Below are 25,566 nucleotides of genomic sequence, written 5' to 3'. Positions count from 1 at the left end.
ATATATTTCCATATGTACATGAAATTAATACGCATAAACATGCACAAAAATATACATATATTTATATTTTGTTGAAGGGGAATTTTGTGACCACCCTGCACTGTTCCTTTCATGTGCATTGATATTGAGGGGGGGGGTCTGGGGAAAATGTTACATTAAATAAGCCACAATTTTGGTCAGGAAAAAAAGGTCACATTTTATTTAAATACCCTAAAGAGTTAAAGTAATAAAATAAAAAAATATTTTAAATCAGTTATTAACTGACAGAACATGACTGTACACGTTTGTCTCACTTAAATGATTGTAATCTTAATTTTGAATGGGGTGGAGGGGTAAGCCAGTGGAAGGCCTCGATCAGATGACGAAAAGTTCCAGCTGTGGGTCATCCTATGACTTAGACTCGCGTCAGGAAACACTTATCCTGTTTCCTTACAAACTTCTTGATTCGCCGGTACTCTCCCTGCCCGGGTCTTTTCCAGATGGTGACCTGGCCCTGGCTCCCTGTCTTTTAGTAGTGGCTGAGACCTATGTGGCTATGTCTGCCATGGGAGGAGGTACAAGTACCTCCTCATCTTCTGGGACCAACTGTCTCCAGGCCTAGCCCCAATCCCCGCCCTCACGGGGCTCGTTGGGAGAAGCTAAGCCTCTGGTCTACCATCATCCCCGCCCTAGGGAGGGCTCGTCGGAATGGCAGTCTTGTCAGCTGTAGGTGGTAACAAGCTCTGGCCATTCCTGACAAACCTTACACCTACCAACTTGTACACATTGACAAGACAATTTATATATGATGGCAGAACACGTAAAAAAATCACGTTTTATTCAATTTCTTAAGCAAAGTAAGACAATGAAACAAAAACATTTAAGGCAGTTATTTATTGACAAAACATAATATGTAGAGATTGACATCTTACATAATATCCAACATTACAGTGTTCTCTGTTACGTTAGGTTTGTATTGTTACTTTTTCTCCTGTGACTTTTCTTCTGTGGCTATTTTCCTGTGACAATTTTTCCAGGATTCGAGAGGGCTGGTTTTATGAGATATAGGGGATATATTTCTCGGATCGCGCAGCGACCAAAATACATGTATTTTTTAATGTATTTCAAAACACAAAGAAAGCAATAATGTTGGTAGAATTACTGACGATTGTGTAAGGTAAAAGGACACAAGTGCAACTAATGTGGCATTCTATTGTGGCAACGTTTCGCTCTCCAGGAGCTTTATCAAGCTGTTAGGTTGACACAGTAAAATATCACATTAGCTGCACTTGTATTCTTTTATCTAAAACAGAGAAAGCAAGTGTCTTGACTAATATGTTTCCCTGTGCAGGTGTTGCTAGTGATGATGATAGTGGTGATGGTGATACTGGTGATGGTGGTGGTGGTGGTGGTGGTGAAGATCCACCAGTAAACCTAACTGCAGTGTGTGGACGTGTGTGTGTGTGTAAAATCCGTTATCGTGCAGATTTGGACGTACATGAACTGCTGCGTGTTGAGGATGGACGTGGTGCTGCTGGTGTCCTTGTTGTGCCCTCAGGCTCATGGAGGTAAGTGCTGGTTTTCTTGTTCCTCAGAGTAGCCCCTTGCAATACTCCCCCCTCTCTGTTCCTCTCTTGCAATACTCCCCCATCCCCTCCTTGCAGCACTCCTCTCCTCCACAATACACCCCCCCAACTTCCTGCTTGTTCTATCATAAGCTACGAGGTCATATATATATACACACACACACACACACACACACACACACACACACACACACACATATATATATATATATATATATATATATATATATATATATATATATATATATATATATATATATATATATATATATATATATATATATATATATACATACATATGTATAATGAACTGCTTGTAGAAGACTTCAATCACTTTGCTTGTAGAAATTAAAACATGTCAGTGGATATATATATATATCTGCAGACATACACTAGTGCAACATACACCCACTTTACACACCTGCAGGCAAATATTCGTGCAACACCTGCATACACCCACCTAACATACACACATCCACCTAACATATACATTCCTGGTTAATGGGGTTAAAACCTATCAACTACACGAGGATTATTAAGGCTGTATGTAACCTGTTCACCAATCAAGAATAATCTCTTAAGTGATTATACAGAGACGCATACGTCTCACAGTATGCGGCATACCCCTCACAATGTGTATGCGACATACCCCTCACAGTGTATATGCGACATACCCCTCACAATGTGTATGCGACATACCCCTCACAGTGTATATGCGACATACCCCTCACAATGTGTATGCGACATACCCCTCACAGTGTATATGCGACATACCCCTCACAGTGTGTATGCGACATACCCCTCACAGTGTGTATGCGACATACCCTTCACAGTGTATGCGACATACCCCTCACAGTGTGTATGCGACATACCCTTCACAACGTATGCGACATACCCTTCACAGTGTGTATGCGACATACCCCTCACAGTGTGTATGCGACATACCCCTCACAATGTGTATGCGACATACCCCTCACAGTGTATATGCAACATACCCCTCACAATGTGTATGCGACATACTCCTAACAGTGTATATGCGACATACCCCTCACAATGTGTATGCGACATACCCCTCACAGTGTATATGCGACATACCCCTCACAATGTGTATGCGACATACCCCTCACAATGTGTATACGCGACATAATCCTCACAGTGTGTATGCGACATACCCCTCACAGTATATATGCGACATACCCCTCACAGTGTGTACGCGACATACCCCTCACAGTGTGTATGCAACATACCCCTCACAGTGTGTATGCGACATACCATCCACAGTGTATGCGACATACCCCTCACAGTGTGTATGCGACATACCCTTCACAATGTATGCGACATACCCTTCACAGTGTGTATGCGACATACCCCTCAGTGTGTATGCGATATACCCCTCACAGTGTGTATGCGACATACCCCTCACAGTGTATGCGACATACCCCTCACAGTGTATGCAACATACCCCTCACAGTGTATGCGACATGCCCCTCACAGTGTATGCGACATACCCCTCACAGTGTATGCGACATACCCCTCACAGTGTATGTGACATACTCCTCACAGTGTGTATGCGACATACCCTTCACAATGTATGCGACATACCCTTCACAGTGTGTATGCGGCATACCCCTCACAGTGTGTATACGACATACCCCTCACAGTGTGTATGCGACATACCCCTCACAGTGTATGCGACATACCCCTCACAGTGTATGCGACATACCCCTCACAGTGTATGCGACATACCCCTCACAGTGTATGCGACATACCCCTCAAAGTGCATGCGACATACCCCTCACAGTGTATGCGACATACTCTTCACAGTGTATGCAACATACCCCTCACAGTGTATGCGACATACCCCTCACAGTGTATGCGACATACCCCTCACAGTGTATGCGACATACCCCTCACAGTGTGTGCGACATACCCCTCACAGTGTGTATGCGACATACCCTTCACAGTGTATGCGACATACCCCTCACAGTGTATGCACATACCCTTCACAGTGTATGCGACATACCTCTCACAGTGTATGCGACATATCCCTCACAGTGTATGTGACATACCCTTCACTGTGTATGCGACATACCCCTCATAGTGTATGCGACATACCCCTCACAGTGTATGCGACATACCCTTCACAGTGTATGCGACATACCCCTCACAGTGTATGCGACATACCCTTCACAGTGTATGCGACATACCCTTCATAGTGTATGCGACATACCCCTCACAGTGTATGCGACATACCCCTCAGTGTATGCGACATACCCCTCACAGTGTATGCGACATACCCATCAGTGTATGCGACATACCCCTCACAGTGTGTGCAACATACCCCTCACAGTGTATGCGACATACCCCTCACAGTGTATGCGACATACCCCTCACAGTGTATGTGACATACCCCTCACAGTGTATGCGACATACCCCTCACAGTGTGTGCGACATACCCCTCACAGTATATGCGACATACCCCTCACAGTGTATGCGACATACCCCTCAGTGTATGCGACATACCCCTCACAGTGTATGCGACATACCCCTCACAGTGTATGCGACATACCCCTCACAGTGTATGCGACATACCCCTCACAGTGTATGCGACATACCCCTCAGAGTGTATGCGACATACCCTTCATAGTGTATTCGACATACCCCTCACAGTGTATGCGACATACCCTTCATAGTGTATGCGACAGACCCCTCACAGTGTATGCGACATACCCTTCATAGTGTATGCGACATACCCCTCACAGTGTATGCGACATACCCTTCACAGTGTATGCGACAGACCCCTCACAGTGTATGCGACATACCCTTCACAGTGTATGCGACATACCCCTCACAGTGCATGCGACATACCCCTCAGTGTATGCGACATACCCCTCAGAGTGTATGCGACATACCCCTCACAGTGTATGCGACATACCCCTCAGTGTATGCGACATACCCCTCACAGTGTATGCGACATACCCCTCACAGTGTATGCGACATACCCCTCACAGTGTATGCGACATACCCCTCACAGTGTATGCGACATACCCCTCACAGTGTATGCAACATACCCTTCATAGTGTATGCGACATACCCCTCACAGTGTATGCGACATACCCCTTACAGTGTATGCGACATACCCCTCACAGTGCATGCGACATACCCTTCATAGTGTATGCGACATACCCCTCACAGTTTATGCGACATACTGCTCACAGTGTATGCGACATACCCCTCACAGTGTATGCGACATACCCCTCACAGTGTATGCGACATACCCCTCACAGTGTATGCGACATACCCCTCACAGTGTATGCGACATACCCCTCACAGTGTATGCGACATACCCCTCACAGTGTATGCGACATACCCCTCACAGTGTGTGCAACATACCCCTCACAGTGTATGCCACATACCCCTCACAGTGTATGTGACATACCCCTCACAGTGTATGCGACATACCCCTCACAGTGTATGCGACATACCCCTCACAGTGTATGCGACATACCCCTCACAGTGTGTGCGACATACCCCTCACAGTGTATGAGACATACCCCTCACAGTGTATGCGACATACCCCTCACAGTGCATGCGACATACCCTTCACAGTGTATGCGACGTACCCCTCACAGTGTATGCGACATACCCCTCACAGTGTATGCGACATACCCCTCACAGTGTATGCGACATACCCTTCATAGTGTATGCGACATACCCCTCACAGTGTATGCGGCATACCCTTCACAGTGTATGCGACAGACCCCTCACAGTGTATGCGACATACCCTTCACAGTGTATGCGACATACCCCTCACAGTGCATGCGACATACCCCTCAGAGTGTATGCGACATACCCCTCACAGTGTATGCGACATACCCCTCACAGTGTATGCGACATACCCCTCAGTGTATGCGACATACCCCTCACAGTGTATGCGACATACCCCTCACAGTGTATACGACATACCCCTCACAGTATATGCGACATACCCCTCACAGTGTATGCGACATACCCCTCACAGTGTATGCGACATACCCCTCACAGTGTATGCGACATAACCCTCACAGTGTATGCGACATACCCCTCACAGTGTATGCGACATACCCCTCACAGTGTATGCGACATACCCCTCACAGTGTATGCGACATACCCCTCACAGTGTATGCGACATAACCCTCACTGTGTATGCGACATACCCCTCACAGTGTATGCAACATAACCCTCACTGTGTATGCGACATACCCCTCACAGTGTATGCGACATACCCATCACAGTGTATGCGACATAACCCTCAGTGTATGCGACATAACCCTCACAGTGTATGCGACATAACCCTCACAGTGTATGCGACATACCCCTCACAGTGTATGCGACATACCCCTCACAGTGTATACGACATACCCCTCACAGTGTATGCGACATACCCCTCAGTGTATGCGACATAACCCTCACAGTGTATGCGACATACCCCTCACAGTGTATGCGACATACCCCTCACAATGTATGTGACATAACCCTCACAGTGTATGCGACATACCCCTCACAGTGTATGCGACATAACCCTCACAGTGTATGCGACATAACCCTCACAGTGTATGCGACATATCCCTCACAGTGTATGCGACATACCCCTCACAGTGTATGCGACATACCCCTCACAGTGTATGCGACATACCCCTCAGTGTATGCGACATACCCTTCACAGTGTATGCGACATACCCCTCACAGTGTATGCGACATACCCCTCACAGTGTATGCGACATACCCCTCACAGTGTATGCGACATACCCCTCACAGTGTATGCGACATACCCCTCACAGTGTATGCGACATACCCCTCACAGTGTATGCGACATACCCCTCACAGTGTATGCGACATACCCCTCACAGTGTATGCGACATACCCCTCACAGTGTATGCGACATACCCATCACAGTGTATGCGACATACCCCTCACAGTGTATGCGACATACCCCTCACAGTGTATGCGACATACCACTCACAGTGTATGCGACATACCCCTCACAGTGTATGCGACATACCCCTCACAGTGTATGCGACATACCCCTCACAGTGTATGCGACATACCCCTCAGTGTATGCAACATACCCCTCAGTGTATGCGACATACCCCTCACAGTGTATATGACATACCCCTCACAGTGTATGCGACATACCCCTCACAGTGTATGCAACATACCCCTCACAGTGTATGCGACATACCCCTCACAGTGCTTGCGTCACACCTGCGCAGTAACAACCTGTCAACTAGCAAAAACTCTTCCGCTTTTGAGCCCAGGAAATTCCTCTATTACAAATACATTCTTTTATATTCTTATACTTATTCTTATTATTATTATTATTTTATAAGTGCTAAACCCTTATGAGTCATACCTGAACCTGACTAGCTTGGGCCAGTAAATGACTTGGACCTGCCTAGCATAGGCCAGTATCTCTTCTGTAGTGCTCCTTCTTTCTGATGTTCTTATACAGCAATTCTTACACCAGAAAGAAATAGATTTGCGGACGTAATTTATTAGAATTTTAATGAATAATTCTCAGAATACCAAACAAACGAAGAATATACATCTATGGCAGTGGAGAAGAGATTCTTGGGAGGAATATCTCAGTATTGATAAAAGGAAAAATATCCTTCAGCGGGAGTTACCTTGATGCTGCTCTTTCCTCGGGTCAAACCTGATTGAATCTCATTTCTCAGGTGCTGTCTGGCCCTCACAGGCTGTAAATATTGTTATAAGGAGATCAAGCCGAGATCTCCAGCGGGGTGCCATAAGGGTCAGTGCTGACTCCACTATGAACAGCAGGGTGCCACAAGGATTAGTGATGGCTCCAACATCAACATGAACAGCGGGGTGCCATAAGGATCAGTGCTGACTCCACTATGAACAACGGGGTACCACAAAAATCAGTACTGGCTCCACTATGAACAGTGGGATGCCACTAGGTTCAGTGCTGGCTCCAATATGAACAGCGGGGTACCACAAGGATCAATACAATTCCGGTGGCCCGGTGGCCTGGTGGCTAAAGCTCCCGCTTCACACACGGAGGGCCCGGGTTCGATTCCCGGCGGGTGGAAACATTCCGACACGTTTCCTTACACCTGTTGTCCTGTTCACCTAGCAGCAAATAGGTACCTGGGTGTTAGTCGACTGGTGTGGGTCGCATCCTGGGGGACAAGATTAAGGACCCCAATGGAAATAAGTTAGACAGTCCTCGATGACGCACTGACTTTCTTGGGTTATCCTGGGTGGCTAACCCTCCGGGGTTAAAAATCCGAACGAAATCTTATCTTATCTTATCTTACTGGCTTCAGTTACAGTAGCAGTAATTTGTTTTTACAATTAGCGAGTCTTCTCAGGATAAATGTGATAATTCTAACGTTGGTTTCTGACAGTGATGAATGTGATTGATGCCGTGAAGCTGGGTTACCTGAGCCGTGCTGTCACCCTGCTGGCCAGGGGTGAAGATGTCCATGCTATCGACACTATAGGTGAGTCAGGTGGTGGTGCAGGGGAGTACCTGCTGACCAAGGGTGAAGATGTCCATGCTACTGACACTATAGGTGAGTCAGGTGATGGTGCAGGGGAGTACCTGCTGACCAGGGGTGAAGATGTCCATGCTACTGACACTATAGGTGAGTCAGGTGGTGGTGCAGGGGAGTACCTGCTGACCAGGGGTGAAGATGTCCATGCTACTGACACTATAGGTGAGTCAGGTGGTGGTGCAGGGGAGTACCTGCTGATCAGGGGTGAAGATGTCCATGCTACTGACACTATAGGTGAGTCAGGTAATGGTGCAGGGGAGTACCTGCTGACCAGGGGTGAAGATGTCCATGCTACTGACACTATAGGTGAGTCAGGTGGTGGTGCAGGGGAGTACCTGCTGACCAGGGGTGAAGATGTCCATGCTACTGACACTATAGGTGAGTCAGGTAATGGTGCAGGGGAGTACCTGCTGACCAGGGGTGAAGATGTCCATGCTACTGACACTATAGGTGAGTCAGGTGGTGGTGCAGGGGAGTACCTGCTGACCAAGGGTGAAGATGTCCATGCTACTGACACTATAGGTGAGTCAGGTAATGGTGCAGGGGAGTACCTGCTGACCAGGGGTGAAGATGTCCATGCTACTGACACTATAGGTGAGTCAGGTGGTGGTGCAGGGGAGTACCTGCTGACCAGGGGTGAAGATGTCCATGCTACTGGCACTATACCTGAGTCAGGTGGTGGTGCAGGGGAGTACCTGCTGACCAGGGGTGAAGATGTCCATGCTACTGACACTATAGGTGAGTCAGGTGATGGTGCAGGGGAGTACCTGCTGACCAGGGGTGAAGATGTCCATGCTACTGACACTATAGGTGAGTCAGGTGGTGGTGCAGGGGAGTACCTGCTGTCCCACAAGGTTAATGGGGTCTAAAGCCTGTCAACTATGAGTCAGTAAGGCTGCAGATAACCTTTTCACCACCAGACAAGAGAAGTTTTATCCCTAAACTATTAAAGCAAAGTTTCAGCCTATGGATAACTAAAGTGTAATGAACACTTATCAATGCTCAACAATAACCCACATGGAGACAGAAACTGAGAAGATTAATTGATATGTATATTTCGATCCTCTTCAGCATATATACATTCTGTGCATTTTATTCTTTTTGCCCTTAAGAACACTGACAAAATTATGTTTGTCTTCAAAACCTGAATAAAAACTTACGTAATAATGTATAATTTAGAAAGTTAAAAACATTAGTCACTTGAATGACCCTAATCTGATTTTTTTTATTGATGTTATAATGTTTTCAGGGTGGACTGCTCTACACAGCGCAGCACACATGGGGCAGACTGAGCTAATCAAACTCCTACTGGATTATAATGCTACCCTCGACTCTCCTGAGCCCAACTACGGTAGGTACGGTGCTTTCATCATCCCTCCTATTACACTTTGTTCAGCATAATACTATATTGTGTTAGCGTCTCTGGCTCACATCTGAAGGACCTGGGCTCAGTCCTTGCACGAGTGGAAACACTGAATATGTTTCAATGTACTCATTGCTGCTGTTCACTTAGCAAGCTGTAGGCACCTTGTTAGGTGCCTATTGTAGGTAGCATCCTGGGGAAGAGGTTCAACTGGACCCCAGTGAAAATAAGCCACACTACTTCTTCCACCATCTTTCTTCTTCTTCTTCATCTTTTCATTACCACAGCGTTGCTGTCCCCCGCTGTTTATTATAGTGCTATCAGAACTGACATTTGTGACAATGATGAATATTTCGATGGTGCAGGCAAGACAGCGCTCCATCTAGCAGCGTACAACGGTCACGAGGCGGCCGTAGCCACCCTCCTGGACGCTGGTGCCAACTTGGAAGCCACAGACATAAATGGTGAGTTACCCCTTAACACTACCCCGTTTTGTACGAAAGTTCAGATTTTTATGCAACGGGTTTTAATAATAAATAACAAAAAGGCACAATACCGTGACTGGAACGATACACAAATAACCCGCACATAAAAGAGAGAAGCTTACGACGACGTTTCGGTCCGACTTGGACCATTGACAATGGTCAATGGTCCAAGTCGGACCGAAACGTCGTCGTAAGCTTCTCTCTTTTATGTGCGGGTTATTTGTGTTTAATAATAATAGTAATAATAATAATAATAATAATAATAATAATAATAATAATAATAATAATAATAATAATAATAATAATCTTGCAGGTCAGACGCCCCTGCACCTGGCTACCTGGAAGGGTCGTACACGAGTCATACTCCAGCTCCTGAGCCATGGTGCCCAGGTCGACGCCCAGGACAGGAGAGGTGAGTGTATGACAAGTCTGAGATGAGTGTATTCCAGCTGGTGTATGACAGGTCTGAGATGAGTGTATTCCAGCTGGTGTACGACAGGTCTGAGATGAGTGTATTCCAGCTGGTGTATGACAGGTCTGAGATGAGTGTATTCCAGCTGGTGTACGACAGGTCTGAGATGAATGTATTCCAGCTGGTGTATGACAGGTCTGAGATGAGTGTATTCCAGCTGGTGTATGACAGGTCTGAGATGAGTGTATTCCAGCTGGTGTACGACAGGTCTGAGATGAATGTATTCCAGCTGGTGTATGACAGGTCTGAGATGAGTGTATTCCAGCTGGTGTACGACAGGTCTGAGATGAATGTATTCCAGCTGGTGTACGACAGGTCTGAGATGAATGTATTCCAGCTGGTGCAGATAGGAAGATGAGAGATAGAAATACAAGAATACCTAGATATATTGATGTCTTGGCTTATATAATATAGCCCCTCCGGGGTTAAAAATCCGAACGAAATCTTATCTTATCTTATCTTATCTTTTCTTTTGGGGCAGGAAGTACACCAATTTTCTTGGCGACGATAAAGAACATGGAGGAGGCGGTGGAGGAACTACTGCCTTTCTGTCCAGACCTGAGACTCCCTGATAGTCAAGGTCAGTCATGAGGTTGTTGTGTCCAGCCAGACCTGAGACTCCCTGATAGTCAAGGTCAGTGATGAGGTTGTGTCAGCCAGACCTGAGACTCCCTGATAATCAAGGTCAGTCATGAGGTTGTTGTGTCCAGACCTGAGACTCCCTGATAGTCAAGGTCAGTCATGAGGTTGTTGTGTCCAGCCAGACCTGAGACTCCCTGATAATCAAGGTCAGTCATGAGGTTGTTGTGTCCAGACCTGAGACTCCCTGATAGTCAAGGTCAGTCATGAGGTTGTTGTGTCCAGCCAGACCTGAGACTCCCTGATAGTCAAGGTCAGTGATGAGGTTGTGTCAGCCAGACCTGAGACTCCCTGATAATCAAGGTCAGTCATGAGGTTGTTGTGTCCAGACCTGAGACTCCCTGATAGTCAAGGTCAGTCATGAGGTTGTTGTGTCCAGCCAGACCTGAGACTCCCTGATAATCAAGGTCAGTCATGAGGTTGTTGTGTCCAGACCTGAGACTCCCTGATAGTCAAGGTCAGTCATGAGGTTGTTGTGTCCAGCCAGACCTGAGACTCCCTGATAGTGACATCGCTTTATTTAGGTTAATATATATAATTTCCAGAATATCCTAAAGGAGATTTTATCTAATACTTTCTGAACCTGTATTATTATTTTCGAAGTCACTTATTAAAATAAAACCGACCCTTTGTGACTATTTTTATTTGCTTGTAATGGAGAATATTAATGTTTCAGGTCGTACAGTGAGTCAGTACGCTCGTGATGCCAACCTCACCATCCTCACTATTCTTGAAGGTCAGTGCGTGCCCACACACTGCCTAGGGTCGAATCACTGCTTGTGTGAATGTATTTATACTCTACTTATGGCCTTGCTTGGTCAGGTGTTAGTTCTATTAATGGTCACCAGGTATAATAGTCACTAGTCATAGTTCACCAGGTTGTAAATGCTACATGAGCCCAGGGCCAGATTAAGGCATGGACTGTAGGGGCTGCAGTCCGGGGGGCTCCGCCAGCTGGAGGGCCTCCAGAGATGTTCTCAATAACTTACAATTTACTGATGTTTTGAAGAAGTTTGTTTCCAAGAAATTACGCAAAGCGGTGAGTTCTTGAGCTTAATTTAATTGTTTTTGCTTCTACAGATCACGCGAGTCACCCCTGCAACACACACAAACCTCAGCGCCAGGCTAAGAGACTCGTCATCACTGAAAAAGGTGAGATGAAAGATACCTAATGAATGAAGCTACAGAAAGAGAGCAGAGTAATTTCTTGCAGTTAACAAAGGTGCACCTATTATTGAAAGTTGATCCTCTCTATTTATTGTTCATGTAAATAACTCAGTTCACTTGATTCTGTTTATATCTCGTTTTACCGTAACTGATGTTCGCACAGTTGATTTACTTAGCTGTTTTAAATTTTAAGGCTATAATCAAGACTGATTTCTACTGTATCTTACAGCTAGGCTTTAAATAATAAGACATTGCAAGGACCACAATGGAAATGTCACTTTTGTCTGACTTTTCTTGGGTTATCCTAGGTAGTTTGCACATATGTTACTATATATGATAATTGTATTTGTGTACATGTTCATAAATAAACTTACACACGCACAACGCAATGGACAACGCGTGTGACTACGGATCAAAAGATTCCAGGCTTGAATAATGGCAAGGTCGGTCCACGTTTCAACAAAGAGGCGGGGCCAGGAGCTGCAAATCGACCCCTGCAACCACAAATAGGTAAGTACACACACACACACACACACACACACACACACACACACACACACACACACACACACACACATATACATATATATATATATATATATATATATATATATATATATATATATATATATATATATATATATATATATATATATGAAACTGTGAGAGTGGTGGTGAAGGCCCGATATAAGGGTTTCCCACAAAGAGTCGTCTTGTCGTTTATTAGGGAGGTCGTGTCCACGCGGGGAGAGACACTACCCTGGGGACGACAGGTGGTCGTCTAGCTGGTGGCTGAGGGAGACACCAGCAGGCCAGGCACTGCCAATACCCTGCCCACCTGGTGCCAACGGCACTGCCACCTGGACCTGTCGACCAGATGCCACCTGGGAGAGGACACCCATTCTCAGGTAATGTACAGTATTATTATTATTATTATTATTATTATTATTATTATTATTATTAGGCAATAACGCAATATTTCCTCTTCATGTAAATAAAAAAAAACGAAAAATAAAGAGAATACATATAAAACAATAAGAGTATAAACACACCATATTTAACTACTAACAAGTGTTGACATACATATAGAATTTAATCCCAATAGGCCTATATTTGTGATTAAAATATTCTTGATTGGTAGTGAACAGGTGTTGGTGTTGATATGCTGTAATAGTCCATATTAACGAAGTAGTCAACGCCTGGCGAACCACCCAGGTTCATGAGTCCAGATAAAAGGACACACAGGAACACTCACAAGTGTGAGTAACAAGTAACAATCAGTAGGGGTTCATGTCAGAGGAGTCACGACTCACCTGGTCTGTGAGCAAGAATATCTGATCTCTCGTGAGAATGAGTATCTGATCTCCCGGGAGGATGAGCATGGTCTAGTAGACCAGCCTAGCATGGTCTTGTAGACCAGCCTAGCATGGTCTAGTAGACCAGCCTAGCATGGTCTTGTAGACCAGCCTAGCATGGTCTTGTAGACCAGCCTAGCATGGTCTTGTAGACCAGCCTAGCATGGTCTTGTAGACCAGCCTAGCATGGTCTAGTAGACCAGCCTAGCATGGTCTTGTAGACCAACCTAGCATGGTCTAGTAGACCAGCCTAGCATGGTCTTGTAGACCAGCCTAGCATGGTCTTGTAGACCAGCCTAGCATGGTCTAGTAGACCAACCTAGCATGGTCTAGTAGCCAATCTAGCATGGTCTTGTAGACCAGCCTAGCATGGTCTAGTAGACCAACCTAGCATGGTCTTGTAGACCAGCCTAGCATGGTCTAGTAGACCAACCTAGCATGGTCTAGTAGCCAGTCTAGCATGGTCTTGTAGACCAGCCTAGCATGGTCTAGTAGACCTGCCTAGCATGGTCTAGTAGACCAGCCTAGCATGGTCTAGTAGACCAGCCTAGCATGGTCTAGTAGACCAGCCTAACATTGCCCAGTAGGCCAGCCTAGGATGGTCCAGTAAACCAGCCTAGCATGGTCCAGTAGACCAGCCTAGCATGGTGTAGCAGACCAGCCTAGCATGGTCTAGTAGACCAGCCTAGCGTGGTCCAGTAGACCAACCTAGCATGGTCTAATAGACCAGCCTAGCATTGCTCAGTAGGCCAGCCTAGGACGGTCTAGTAGACCACCCTAGCATGGTCCAATAGGCCAGCCTAGCATGGTCTAGTAGACCAACCTAGCATGGTCTAGTAGACCAGCCTAGCATGACCAAGTAGGCCGAGTGTTACTTTATTAAACAAACCATGGAAGGGTGGGGTTTCAACCCATGGCGAGTGAGACGTAAAACACCAGACCAGGAGTTTTACGATTCACTCGTCTTGGTTTCAAACCCCACCCGTCCCGTGGTTTGTTTTCAATCCTGTTATTACGGTTCCTATGTTATGTTTCCCACAGCCAGTGCAAAGCGGTGATCTTCTCTGGGTGGAGGGAGGCACTGGATGACGGAGATAACGTGACAGCTGCGCAGATCTTGATGAGCATGTCCAGCAGTCTCCAAGATGTCACTCTGGCTCCGGGAGACCTCCTCACCCTCGTCCACATCCTCGCAACACTACAAGATAAACACAACCAAGACTTACACAACCTTACCACGCTGTCAGGAGCATACAACCTTGCTCGGGTATGTGTATGTATGAAGAATTAAACGCGTGTGCAACATCTGAGTATCTTTTTTTGTAGACGTTCCGCCATCCAGTGGCTCTGTCAATACAACACAAGGAATAATGTGAAGAATGTAGAAGTATATACAAAATATGAGGTGATCAGTCCATCAGCCTTGGAGTTAGTGTGGAAAAAGACACCTATGTACAGTTCAGGACATTTATTATAGGAAACGTTTCGCCAAGAGTGGCGAAACCACATCTTGTCGGTATCACCATACTATTTCTCTCTTGGAGTTAGTGAAGAGCAGAGTAGTCTTGAAGACCACAGTGCTCTTCACCAACTCCAAGACTGAGGAACTGATTACCTCATCTTATGTATATAATTCTACATTCTTCACATTCTGTTCTTGCATTATATTGATAAATCCATTGTATGGCGAAGCGTTTACAAAAAAAAAAAAAATACCCAGATGTTGCGCATGTGTTCAATACTTCATCTGGAGAGGATTGTATGCGTGTATTGTGTGTATATATTTTCTCTGTTCTGAGGCGGCTGCACTTATCTGGATTTGTTCTGTATTTTGTCATCCCTGCACAACTTGGTCTTGTTCTAGGTGTTCATGGAGGGGATGATGGTGGCTGTGAACACTATGTTCTCTGTGCCTGGTCTATGGTGGGGCCTGGCCCCTGAGCAGCGGGCAACCACCTCCTCACTCCTGCAGACCTCCCTCACTTCTGCTGCCGTCTCCCTTGCCTACCTTCAGAAGGCTCCCACCAAGACCTTCACACAACAGAAACTACGTGAGTAAACCTCATGCACTTTGGCTGCCTCCTTAACCACTTACGAGTGGGTCGAAATGTCGTACTGCCGATAACAGACACACGTCTGCAAGACACGCTTTTATTGGGGCAACATTTCTCCCTAACTTGACAAAGCTCTACATACAGCTCTGTATAGAGGTGTTCTATAAACTTTGTCTTTTCTTTCTCATCATTTGTCTGTATCAGCTTTTGTAAAAGTACTGTGTCTTTATTAACAATTACTTTATGTAATAAAAGTTTTTACGTTTTGCAAATGTAATCTAACCCATTTTGACCCCCTACGTACTTACCGCATCCTCATGGATATAATAATAATAATAATGATTTTGTAACTGTTTAAGAAATTCTTAAGATTTATAGCATTAATAACCCAGTAGCGTTAATAACCCAAGAGGTATACTGACTTACAAATTGGAAATAGCATTTAGAAGACTCTTTCTGTCGGTCATCTTACATTAACCGGCAAAAACATCAGTCTAGGATCGACTGAAAAGTCGTTTAGTTTCCTCTTTGGAGAGCACATTTATGTGTGTTTACAGAGGTGAAGGTTATACAGCAGCCTACAGCATACTTCATGAAGGAGAGTGGTCGTTCCTACACTCACCCTCACTTCAACCTCACCACCATCACTCTACCTCACCACTTCTACGATGGCTACCTGCAACCTCTCACCACTGTGAAGGTCGTCTTCTTCTCCTTCACCGACCTCCACTGTACCTCCAACACCCTCCCCTGGTGAGTCCTTCAATACCTCTTTTCCCAGGTAATAGTAATTCCAGCACTGCTGGAATGAATCATTTGAAGCTGCCGTAGCTAATGAACCTTTAATTAAATACTGTACTTGATATCCTCATTTCTACAATTGTTACTTAATTTTTTGACACTTCCACTAAATTTTCTAACATTTCCACTAAATTTTCTGACATTTCCACCAAATTTTCTAAAAAAAATTTCACTTAGTTATCTGACATTTCAATTTTCTGAAAATTTAAGTTTTATGACGTTTTCTCTTATTCTTTGGCCTGTCATTGCAGTGACCCGAAGCAGGTCAAGGCTGAGCGTGACCTCCCAGCCAAGGGTCAGGTCAACAGTGCCATCATCGGTGCCACAGTGGGAGACAAGACCTGGCACGCTGGTATGTTTCTATTCACAGACTATGTATACTGATGTATTATGCGTAAGATGTATAACTGATGTAATCTGATGCATAACTGATGTATGTCTGATGTATTGTTTGTATTACTGCCAGAACATTGTGTAGCTTTAAAAATAGGTTGGATAAATACATGAGTGGATGTGGGTGGGTGTGAGCTGGACCTGATAGCTTGTGCTACCAGGTCGGTTGCCGTGTTCCTCCATTAAGTCAATGTGACCTGACCTGACTAGGTTGGGTGCATTGGCTTAAGCCGGTAGGAGACTTGGACCTGCCTCGCATGGGCCAGTAGGCCTTCTGCAGTGTTCCTTCGTTCTTATGTTCTTATGTTCTTATAACTGCTGCATTACATGTATAAGTGATGTATGTATAACTAATGTATATATGACACGTAATCTATACATATCTGCAGTGCTATAACATATCTCTATATTGTAGTTTGTGTATATCCATACATATGTGTTGCATTTATGTATGACCACTGTAGGTTACGTTTGTTATATTCATTGGTCTAATCCGGGGGGGGGGGGACATGGACCTGCTCCGCATGAGTCAGTAGGCCTGTTGCAGTGTTTCTTCTTTCTTATGTTCTTATGTGTTGTATTTCAGCGCTCGGTGAGGTGGTGGAGGTGCAGCTGGAGCATGTGTACAGTGGCGACACCTTTGCTCTGGGTGTGCCCACCTGTGTGTGGTGGGACGAGGTCTCCAGTTCTTGGGCCACCCATGGGTGCCGCCTGGCACACACCTCTGCTAACTACTCAGTGTGCCACTGTGACCATCTCACCAACCTGGCACTCATCACAGACGTCAACGATGTAATTGACACAACCAGTGTAAGTGCCGCGGTGTCACGGTGGCTAGTGTTGCTGCCACTGTGGCTACTATTATCAATACAACTACTATTACTACTATTAATACCACCACCACCACTCACCTCTATGTGGTTGCAGGGGTCGAGTCACAGCTACTGTACTGCTACTATTACTTCTACGTTACTAGTACTATTACTACTACAAATAATAATAATAATAATAATAATATTTTTTTTTTTTTTTTTATTATCACACCGGCCGATTCCCACCAAGGCAGGGTGGCCCGAAAAAGAAAAACTTTCACCATCATTCACTCCATCACTGTCTTGCCAGAAGGGTGCTTTACACTACAGTTTTTAAACTGCAACATTAACACCCCTCCTTCAGAGTGCAGGCACTGTACTTCCCATCTCCAGAACTCAAGTCCGGCCTGCCGGTTTCCCTGAATCCCTTCATAAATGTTACTTTGCTCACACTCCAACAGCACGTCAAGTATTAAAAACCATTTGTCTCCATTCACTCCTATCAAACACGCTCACGCATGCCTGCTGGAAGTCCAAGCCCCTCGCACACAAAACCTCCTTTACCCCCTCCCTCCAACCCTTCCTAGGCCGACCCCTACCCCGCCTTCCTTCCACTACAGACTGATACACTCTTGAAGTCATTCTGTTTCGCTCCATTCTCTCTACATGTCCGAACCACCTTAACAACCCTTCCTCAGCCCTCTGGACAACAGTTTTGGTAATCCCGCACCTCCTCCTAACTTCCAAACTACGAATTCTCTGCATTATATTCACACCACACATTGCCCTCAGACATGACATCTCCACTGCCTCCAGCCTTCTCCTCGCTGCAACATTCATCACCCACGCTTCACACCCATATAAGAGCGTTGGTAAAACTATACTCTCATACATTCCCCTCTTTGCCTCCAAGGACAAAGTTCTTTGTCTCCACAGACTCCTAAGTGCACCACTCACTCTTTTTCCCTCATCAATTCTATGATTCACCTCATCTTTCATAGACCCATCCGCTGACACGTCCACTCCCAAATATCTGAATACGTTCACCTCCTCCATACTCTCTCCCTCCAATCTGATATTCAATCTTTCATCACCTAATCTTTTTGTTATCCTCATAACCTTACTCTTTCCTGTATTCACCTTTAATTTTCTTCTTTTGCACACCCTACCAAATTCATCCACCAATCTCTGCAACTTCTCTTCAGAATCTCCCAAGAGCACAGTGTCATCAGCAAAGAGCAGCTGTGACAACTCCCACTTTGTGTGTGATTCTTTATCTTTTAACTCCACGCCTCTTGCCAAGACCCTCGCATTTACTTCTCTTACAACCCCATCTATAAATATATTAAACAACCACGGTGACATCACACATCCTTGTCTAAGGCCTACTTTTACTGGGAAAAAATTTCCCTCTTTCCTACATACTCTAACTTGAGCCTCACTATCCTCGTAAAAACTCTTCACTGCTTTCAGTAACCTACCTCCTACACCATACACTTGCAACATCTGCCACATTGCCCCCCTATCCACCCTGTCATACGCCTTTTCCAAATCCATAAATGCCACAAAGACCTCTTTAGCCTTATCTAAATACTGTTCACTTATATGTTTCACTGTAAACACCTGGTCCACACACCCCCTACCTTTCCTAAAGCCTCCTTGTTCATCTGCTATCCTATTCTCCGTCTTACTCTTAATTCTTTCAATTATAACTCTACCATACACTTTACCAGGTACACTCAACAGACTTATCCCCCTATAATTTTTGCACTCTCTTTTATCCCCTTTGCCTTTATACAAAGGAACTATGCATGCTCTCTGCCAATCCCTAGGTACCTTACCCTCTTCCATACATTTATTAAATAATTGCACCAACCACTCCAAAACTATATCCCCACCTGCTTTTAACATTTCTATCTTTATCCCATCAATCCCGGCTGCCTTACCCCCTTTCATTTTACCTACTGCCTCACGAACTTCCCCCACACTCACAACTGGCTCTTCCTCACTCCTACAAGATGTTATTCCTCCTTGCCCTATACACGAAATCACAGCTTCCCTATCTTCATCAACATTTAACAATTCCTCAAAATATTCCTTCCATCTTCCCAATACCTCTAACTCTCCATTTAATAACTCTCCTCTCCTATTTTTAACTGACAAATCAATTTGTTCTCTAGGCTTTCTTAACTTGTTAATCTCACTCCAAAACTTTTTCTTATTTTCAACAAAATTTGTTGATAACATCTCACCCACTCTCTCATTTGCTCTCTTTTTACATTGCTTCACCACTCTCTTAACCTCTCTCTTTTTCTCCATATACTCTTCCCTCCTTGCATCACTTCTACTTTGTAAAAACTTCTCATATGCTAACTTTTTCTCCCTTACTACTCTCTTTACATCATCATTCCACCAATCGCTCCTCTTCCCTCCTGCACCCACTTTCCTGTAACCACAAACTTCTGCTGAACACTCTAACACTACATTTTTAAACCTACCCCATACCTCTTCGACCCCATTGCCTATGCTCTCATTAGCCCATCTATCCTCCAATAGCTGTTTATATCTTACCCTAACTGCCTCCTCTTTTAGTTTATAAACCTTCACCTCTCTCTTCCCTGATGCTTCTATTCTCCTTGTATCCCATCTACCTTTTACTCTCAGTGTAGCTACAACTAGAAAGTGATCTGATATATCTGTGGCCCCTCTATAAACATGTACATCCTGAAGTCTACTCAACAGTCTTTTATCTACCAATACATAATCCAACAAACTACTGTCATTTCGCCCTACATCATATCGTGTATACTTATTTATCCTCTTTTTCTTAAAATATGTATTACCTATAACTAAACCCCTTTCTATACAAAGTTCAATCAAAGGGCTCCCATTATCATTTACACCTGGCACCCCAAACTTACCTACCACACCCTCTCTAAAAGTTTCTCCTACTTTAGCATTCAAGTCCCCTACCACAATTACTCTCTCACTTGGTTCAAGGGCTCCTATACATTCACTTAACATCTCCCAAAATCTCTCTCTCTCCTCTGCATTCCTCTCTTCTCCAGGTGCATACACGCTTATTATGACCCACTTCTCGCATCCAACCTTTACTTTAATCCACATAATTCTTGAATTTACACATTCATATTCTCTTTTCTCCTTCCATAACTGATCATTTAACATTACTGCTACCCCTTCCTTTGCTCTAACTCTCTCAGATACTCCAGATTTAATCCCATTTATTTCCCCCCACTGAAACTCTCCTACCCCCTTCAGCTTTGTTTCGCTTAGGGCCAGGACATCCAACTTCTTTTCATTCATAACATCAGCAATCATCTGTTTCTTGTCATCCGCACTACATCCACGCACATTTAAGCAACCCAGTTTTATAAAGTTTTTCTTCTTCTCTTTTTTAGTAATTGTATACAGGAGAAGGGGTTACTAGCCCATTGCTCCCGGCATTTTAGTCGCCTCATACGACACGCATGGCTTACGGAGGAAAGATTCTTTTCCACTTCCCCATGGACAATAGAAGAAATAAAAAAGAGCAAGAGCTATTTAGAAAAAGGAGAAAAACCTAGATGTATGTATATATATATATGCATGTGCGTGTCTGTGAAGTGTGACCAAAGTGTAAGTAGGAGTAGCAAGATATCCCTGATAATAATAATAATAATAATACGCTTTCAGGTGCTGTTCTATGTGATGAAGTGTGTGAGTAAAGTGGGCTGCGTGGTGGCAGTGGTGAGCCTGGCGCTGTGTGTCATGTGCTTCGTGGGTTTCCGAGAGGTCCGTGGGCGAGCCAGTAGTGTGGTGCATGCCAACATGTCCCTCTGTCTGCTTGGCACTGAACTGCTGGTGCTGGGGGGCCTGGATGCCATCCACCGCCCGGTCGCCTGTACCGTGGTGGCGGCATTCCTCCATTATCTCTTCTTGGCTACCTTCACCTGGAGTGCCATTGAGGCCCTGCACTTGTACCTCAGTTTTGTTAAGGTTCGTCCCTACCTTGCCTTCTTTGAAGATATATATGAAACTGTGACAGACTTTATTTCTCAATCCATAGCAGGATTCGAACCTGCACACCCTGTACTGTGTACTTTGATACAGAGTGTGTAGGTTTGAATCCTGCTGTGGACTGAGAGATAATGTTTGTTAAAAATTTCGCCCGTCTGCGAATTGTTAAGCATGCAACTGCGAATTTTAAGCCCTGCCTGTGTACTGGGAGCTGCGACTCTCACCACTAGGCTCCAGTAGAAATATAATGACTAAAAATTAAAGAAAATCACAACAAATCACGTGATATGCAGCTTGACCTCGATGCTTTTCTATCCCTGACTCGCACACCTGGATAATCCACCATAGCCCGTAATCTAGATAGAAGTAGACACGTCTGCCTAGGTGTGGACTTTGAAGTCCTCTGCTCCTTATCCCCCTCCCCTATGTGCTCATATGTATTTAGTGAAAAAGAAACCAGCTGCAAACCCAGTCATATACCTATGATAAGTTACGACTTTTTTCTACTCTCTGAGCTCTGCTTTAGGCCAGGCTTGTCTGAGAACTTGGTGCATTACACTCTCAGGAGACACAGTGAACATATATTCTGTAAACATAGTGCTCTTCGTTACACCTTACTAAGAATTATAATTATTTCACGCATATTTTAAAAAAAAATAACATTTTTACGATATATAATTCACAATTGGTGGGTGTATGAGATATTATTGAATGTGAAGTATTAAATGTATAGATTAGTAGGTATATCTGTATTAAGTAAGTGTAAGTATGACAGATCAGTGCGACAAGTGCATTGTGGTAAGTGTGGGGGAACCGTGTGTAGACTAACATATGTCTATAGCAGACGTGGAAGGCAGGTATGGGCCTGGCGAGGTACTATATTGCCTGTATGTAAATTAACACGTGTATGTCAATATTTAACAGGTGTGGAAGGCAGGTATGGGCCTGGTGAAGTACTACCTGTGTGTGGGTTACCTGGTACCACTAGTGTACGTTAGCATCACACTGGCTCTCACACACACCGTGGGTTACGGGGCACCCACAGCGTAAGTCTTACCCCTCACTGTTTACATGTGTTACTGAACAACATACAACCACGAACATTGTTATTGAATAATACATCCATAGTTGATCTAGGCGTTACGGTATATATATCATTCATTACAGGTGTTGGCTGGCGCCCCGTGGTTTAATATGGACTTTTGCTGCTCCTCTTGCTGTTATTCTCTTGGTAAGTAGCTCGTTTTGCACACTTGACTTGTCCAGTACACCAGTCGCTCATGTAATCACAGAGGAAGTTGCTACTGCCAGTGGTCAGACAGGCTACCTGGTCACATGATCTGTCCAGACACTAGTCACTGAACACTTGTTTACAAAGTGTTGAGGTCTTGAAGAGAAGTTTGATGCACTAATAAAATAAACATACAATTAATTTGCCTAGTTAAGAAACTGTTGCAAAATCTGAATGAAATAAAGAATTTTCAAAGAAATACCATAATTACAAATTTACTTGACGAATACAGGTAAAAAAATAAACTTTTGTTAAGTGGGGTGAAAATTATGATTATTTCGGTTTTTCTTGGATTTTTCAGGTAAATGTTTCAGCCTTAGTGATGACGATGCGTGCTGCTTGGTGGGGAGAGGATCCTGAACACACTCATCATTGTCATAGAGGCTCTGGCGACAATACTCTAAGAGGCTCTGGGGACACTACTCGAAGAGGCTCTGGGGACACTGCTCGAAGAGGCTCTGGGGACACTGCTCCAAGAGGCTCTGGGAACACTACTCGAAGAGGATCTAGGGACACTACTCTCTGCGAGAGACTATCTGTAGACACTAGCCACTTGGAGCGTCCACCAGGTGACACTGACCACTTGCAGAATCTATCAGGAGACACCAACTGTCTGGAGAAGATGCAAGGGAATACTAACTACTTGGAGAAGTCATCAAGGGACACTGACCATTCAGAAAAGCAACCAGGGGACACAGACTGGTTTGAAAAGCAACCCGAGGACACCAAACAGTTGGAAAATCAACAAAGGGACACAGACTGGATAGGAATGCAGCCAGGGGGCAATGGTGGGTTAGAGAAGCAACCAGAGGATACAGACTGGTTTGAAAAGCAACCGGGAGACACAAACCAGTTGGACAAGAAACCAGGGGATACCAACCAGTTAGAAAAGCTACCAGGGGATACTAATCAGGTAGAGAAACAGCCAGAAGATATCAACTGGTTGGAGAAACAGGTAGGGTATAACAGCTGGTTGCAGAGGCAGGCAAAATGCAACAGGCGGAAAGGAAGGCGGCTAGGTTATACCAGTTGGTTGAAGAAACTACCAGGATATATCAATCAGTTAGAAAAACAAGCAGAGAATACCAACCAGTTAGAAAAGCAGTCAGGAGACACCACCCAGTTTGACAAAAAAACAGGGGACACTAAACAGTTAGAGAGACAGCCAGGTAATGAGAAGGAACGAGGGGACACAGGAGGCTCCGACAAGTGTTCTGTGAACACAAGACTGCATGAAACGCAACCAGGGAACACAGAGAAGCTTGAAAAGTCCTGGGACGGCAGTGGTAGCAAAGGTGCCGGAGAGAACAAGCACCAAGAGGAGGAAGCAGTAGAGCCTTTGGGAAGAGCAGGAGTAGGCAGGAGACTCTTCAGTTCTCTCACAGTCCTGCTCCTGCTATGTCTTACCTGGCTCTCAGGATTCCTATATTATATTCATGGTAAGAATCTAAATAAGATTTATAATGGTATATATTAACTGTGATACAAGCATCTTGGTATATATGCAGTGACGAAAGCCTCTTGTATATACGCTGAGATGTAGGCTTCTTATTATATATACACTGATATAAGCATCTGACCTTTAAAAAATACTGTGACACAAGCAACTTGGATTATGATGTTTTTACAATAACATATAAACATCTTGGTGTTTATACCACAACTTTATGAAGGTATCTTTATTGTAATATTCATGAGTAGCGCTAAATCCACAGGAGTCACACACCGACTGGGGAAGTGTGAGACAGTCAAACTGATTGATCCGTGGGAGGGAAGGGGTAACTTTAATTCCACGAATCAAGAGCCCCCTCACGGGCATCAAAGTATTAATTTCCCTTATGAAGGCGGGGTGTTTTTGACGACACATTAACATATGTGGTTTTCTGGCTCCCTGGTCAGGTACTCTAGCCATGGCTGTAGTCTTCACGCTGGTAAACTCCGTGCTAGGCGTGGCTATCTTCCTGCTGCATGTGGTCAAGAATGAATACATCATGCACGAAGTCAGAGAAGTACTTAAGTAGCAGTGGAAGCAGTAACAGCGGTAGCGGCAGTAGCAGTAGTAACATCTATACCAGCAGCAGCAGCTGTATCTGCAGCAACCGTTGTATTAGCAGCAACAACAGTAATAACAGCAGTACCATCATCAGCAACAGCAGTAACAACGAAAACAGCAGAGCCAGCGTAGCAGTTAATTAATAATCTTTACATCACAATATGCAGTACAATATAAATTAACACAATATATCCCATATAGCATAAACTAACACGCAAATAAAACATTACTGAGCGTTCCTCAGCTGAGGCAACATATATCTTGTGAGTTCATGTTTTTGTAGCCAACTTATTTAAGACGTTATTGCCCATATGATTTACAAAAAAAAGTTTTGTTTTAATAAAGAGCTGGAGAGCCTTGAGGAAATAATATCCCTATTTGATATTTGATAACTGGGTAAATAAAATTAAAATACATAATAACAATGTAATACAAAATTCATTACATAAATGTGAAGAACCATGAATTCTAAGTTGGGTAGCCCGGAATATTTTAAATAATTTGAAAACTCAACAATGCTAAAATACCTGTAGCAC

At 44.5% G+C, this 25,566-nt stretch overlaps 1 protein-coding gene across 2 annotated transcripts; it reads left to right on the top strand.

Annotated features, from left to right (window-relative positions):
* Positions 1 to 1,343: 1,343 nt before the first annotated feature.
* LOC128699394 (adhesion G protein-coupled receptor L2) lies at positions 1,344 to 25,563 on the top strand. 2 transcript variants are annotated; one of them, XM_053792067.2, is made up of 19 exons: positions 1,344 to 1,547; positions 7,979 to 8,074; positions 9,378 to 9,479; positions 9,857 to 9,955; positions 10,290 to 10,388; positions 10,930 to 11,028; positions 11,764 to 11,823; positions 12,168 to 12,239; positions 12,982 to 13,162; positions 14,651 to 14,876; positions 15,474 to 15,660; positions 16,221 to 16,416; positions 16,716 to 16,816; positions 17,444 to 17,667; positions 21,363 to 21,665; positions 22,611 to 22,732; positions 22,854 to 22,917; positions 23,279 to 24,416; positions 24,877 to 25,563. In XM_053792067.2, exons 1-19 carry the CDS (start codon positions 1,478 to 1,480, stop codon positions 24,996 to 24,998), a joined length of 3,561 nt encoding a protein of 1,186 aa, XP_053648042.2. In that variant the 5' UTR covers positions 1,344 to 1,477; the 3' UTR covers positions 24,999 to 25,563. The 2 variants fall into 2 exon arrangements, with proteins under 2 accessions (XP_053648042.2, XP_069954297.1); XM_070098196.1 differs by lacking the exons at positions 1,344 to 1,547; positions 7,979 to 8,074; positions 9,378 to 9,479; ... (1 more) ...; positions 10,290 to 10,388; positions 10,930 to 11,028 and adding an exon at positions 11,487 to 11,544.
* The last annotated feature ends 3 nt before the right edge of the window (positions 25,564 to 25,566 follow it).

This window comes from Cherax quadricarinatus, chromosome 61 (assembly GCF_038502225.1).
Source record: "Cherax quadricarinatus isolate ZL_2023a chromosome 61, ASM3850222v1, whole genome shotgun sequence".
Taxonomy (NCBI): domain Eukaryota; kingdom Metazoa; phylum Arthropoda; class Malacostraca; order Decapoda; family Parastacidae; genus Cherax; species Cherax quadricarinatus.
The sequence above is the reverse complement of the archived record's forward strand: the minus strand, read 5'-3'. Positions and strand labels throughout refer to the sequence as shown.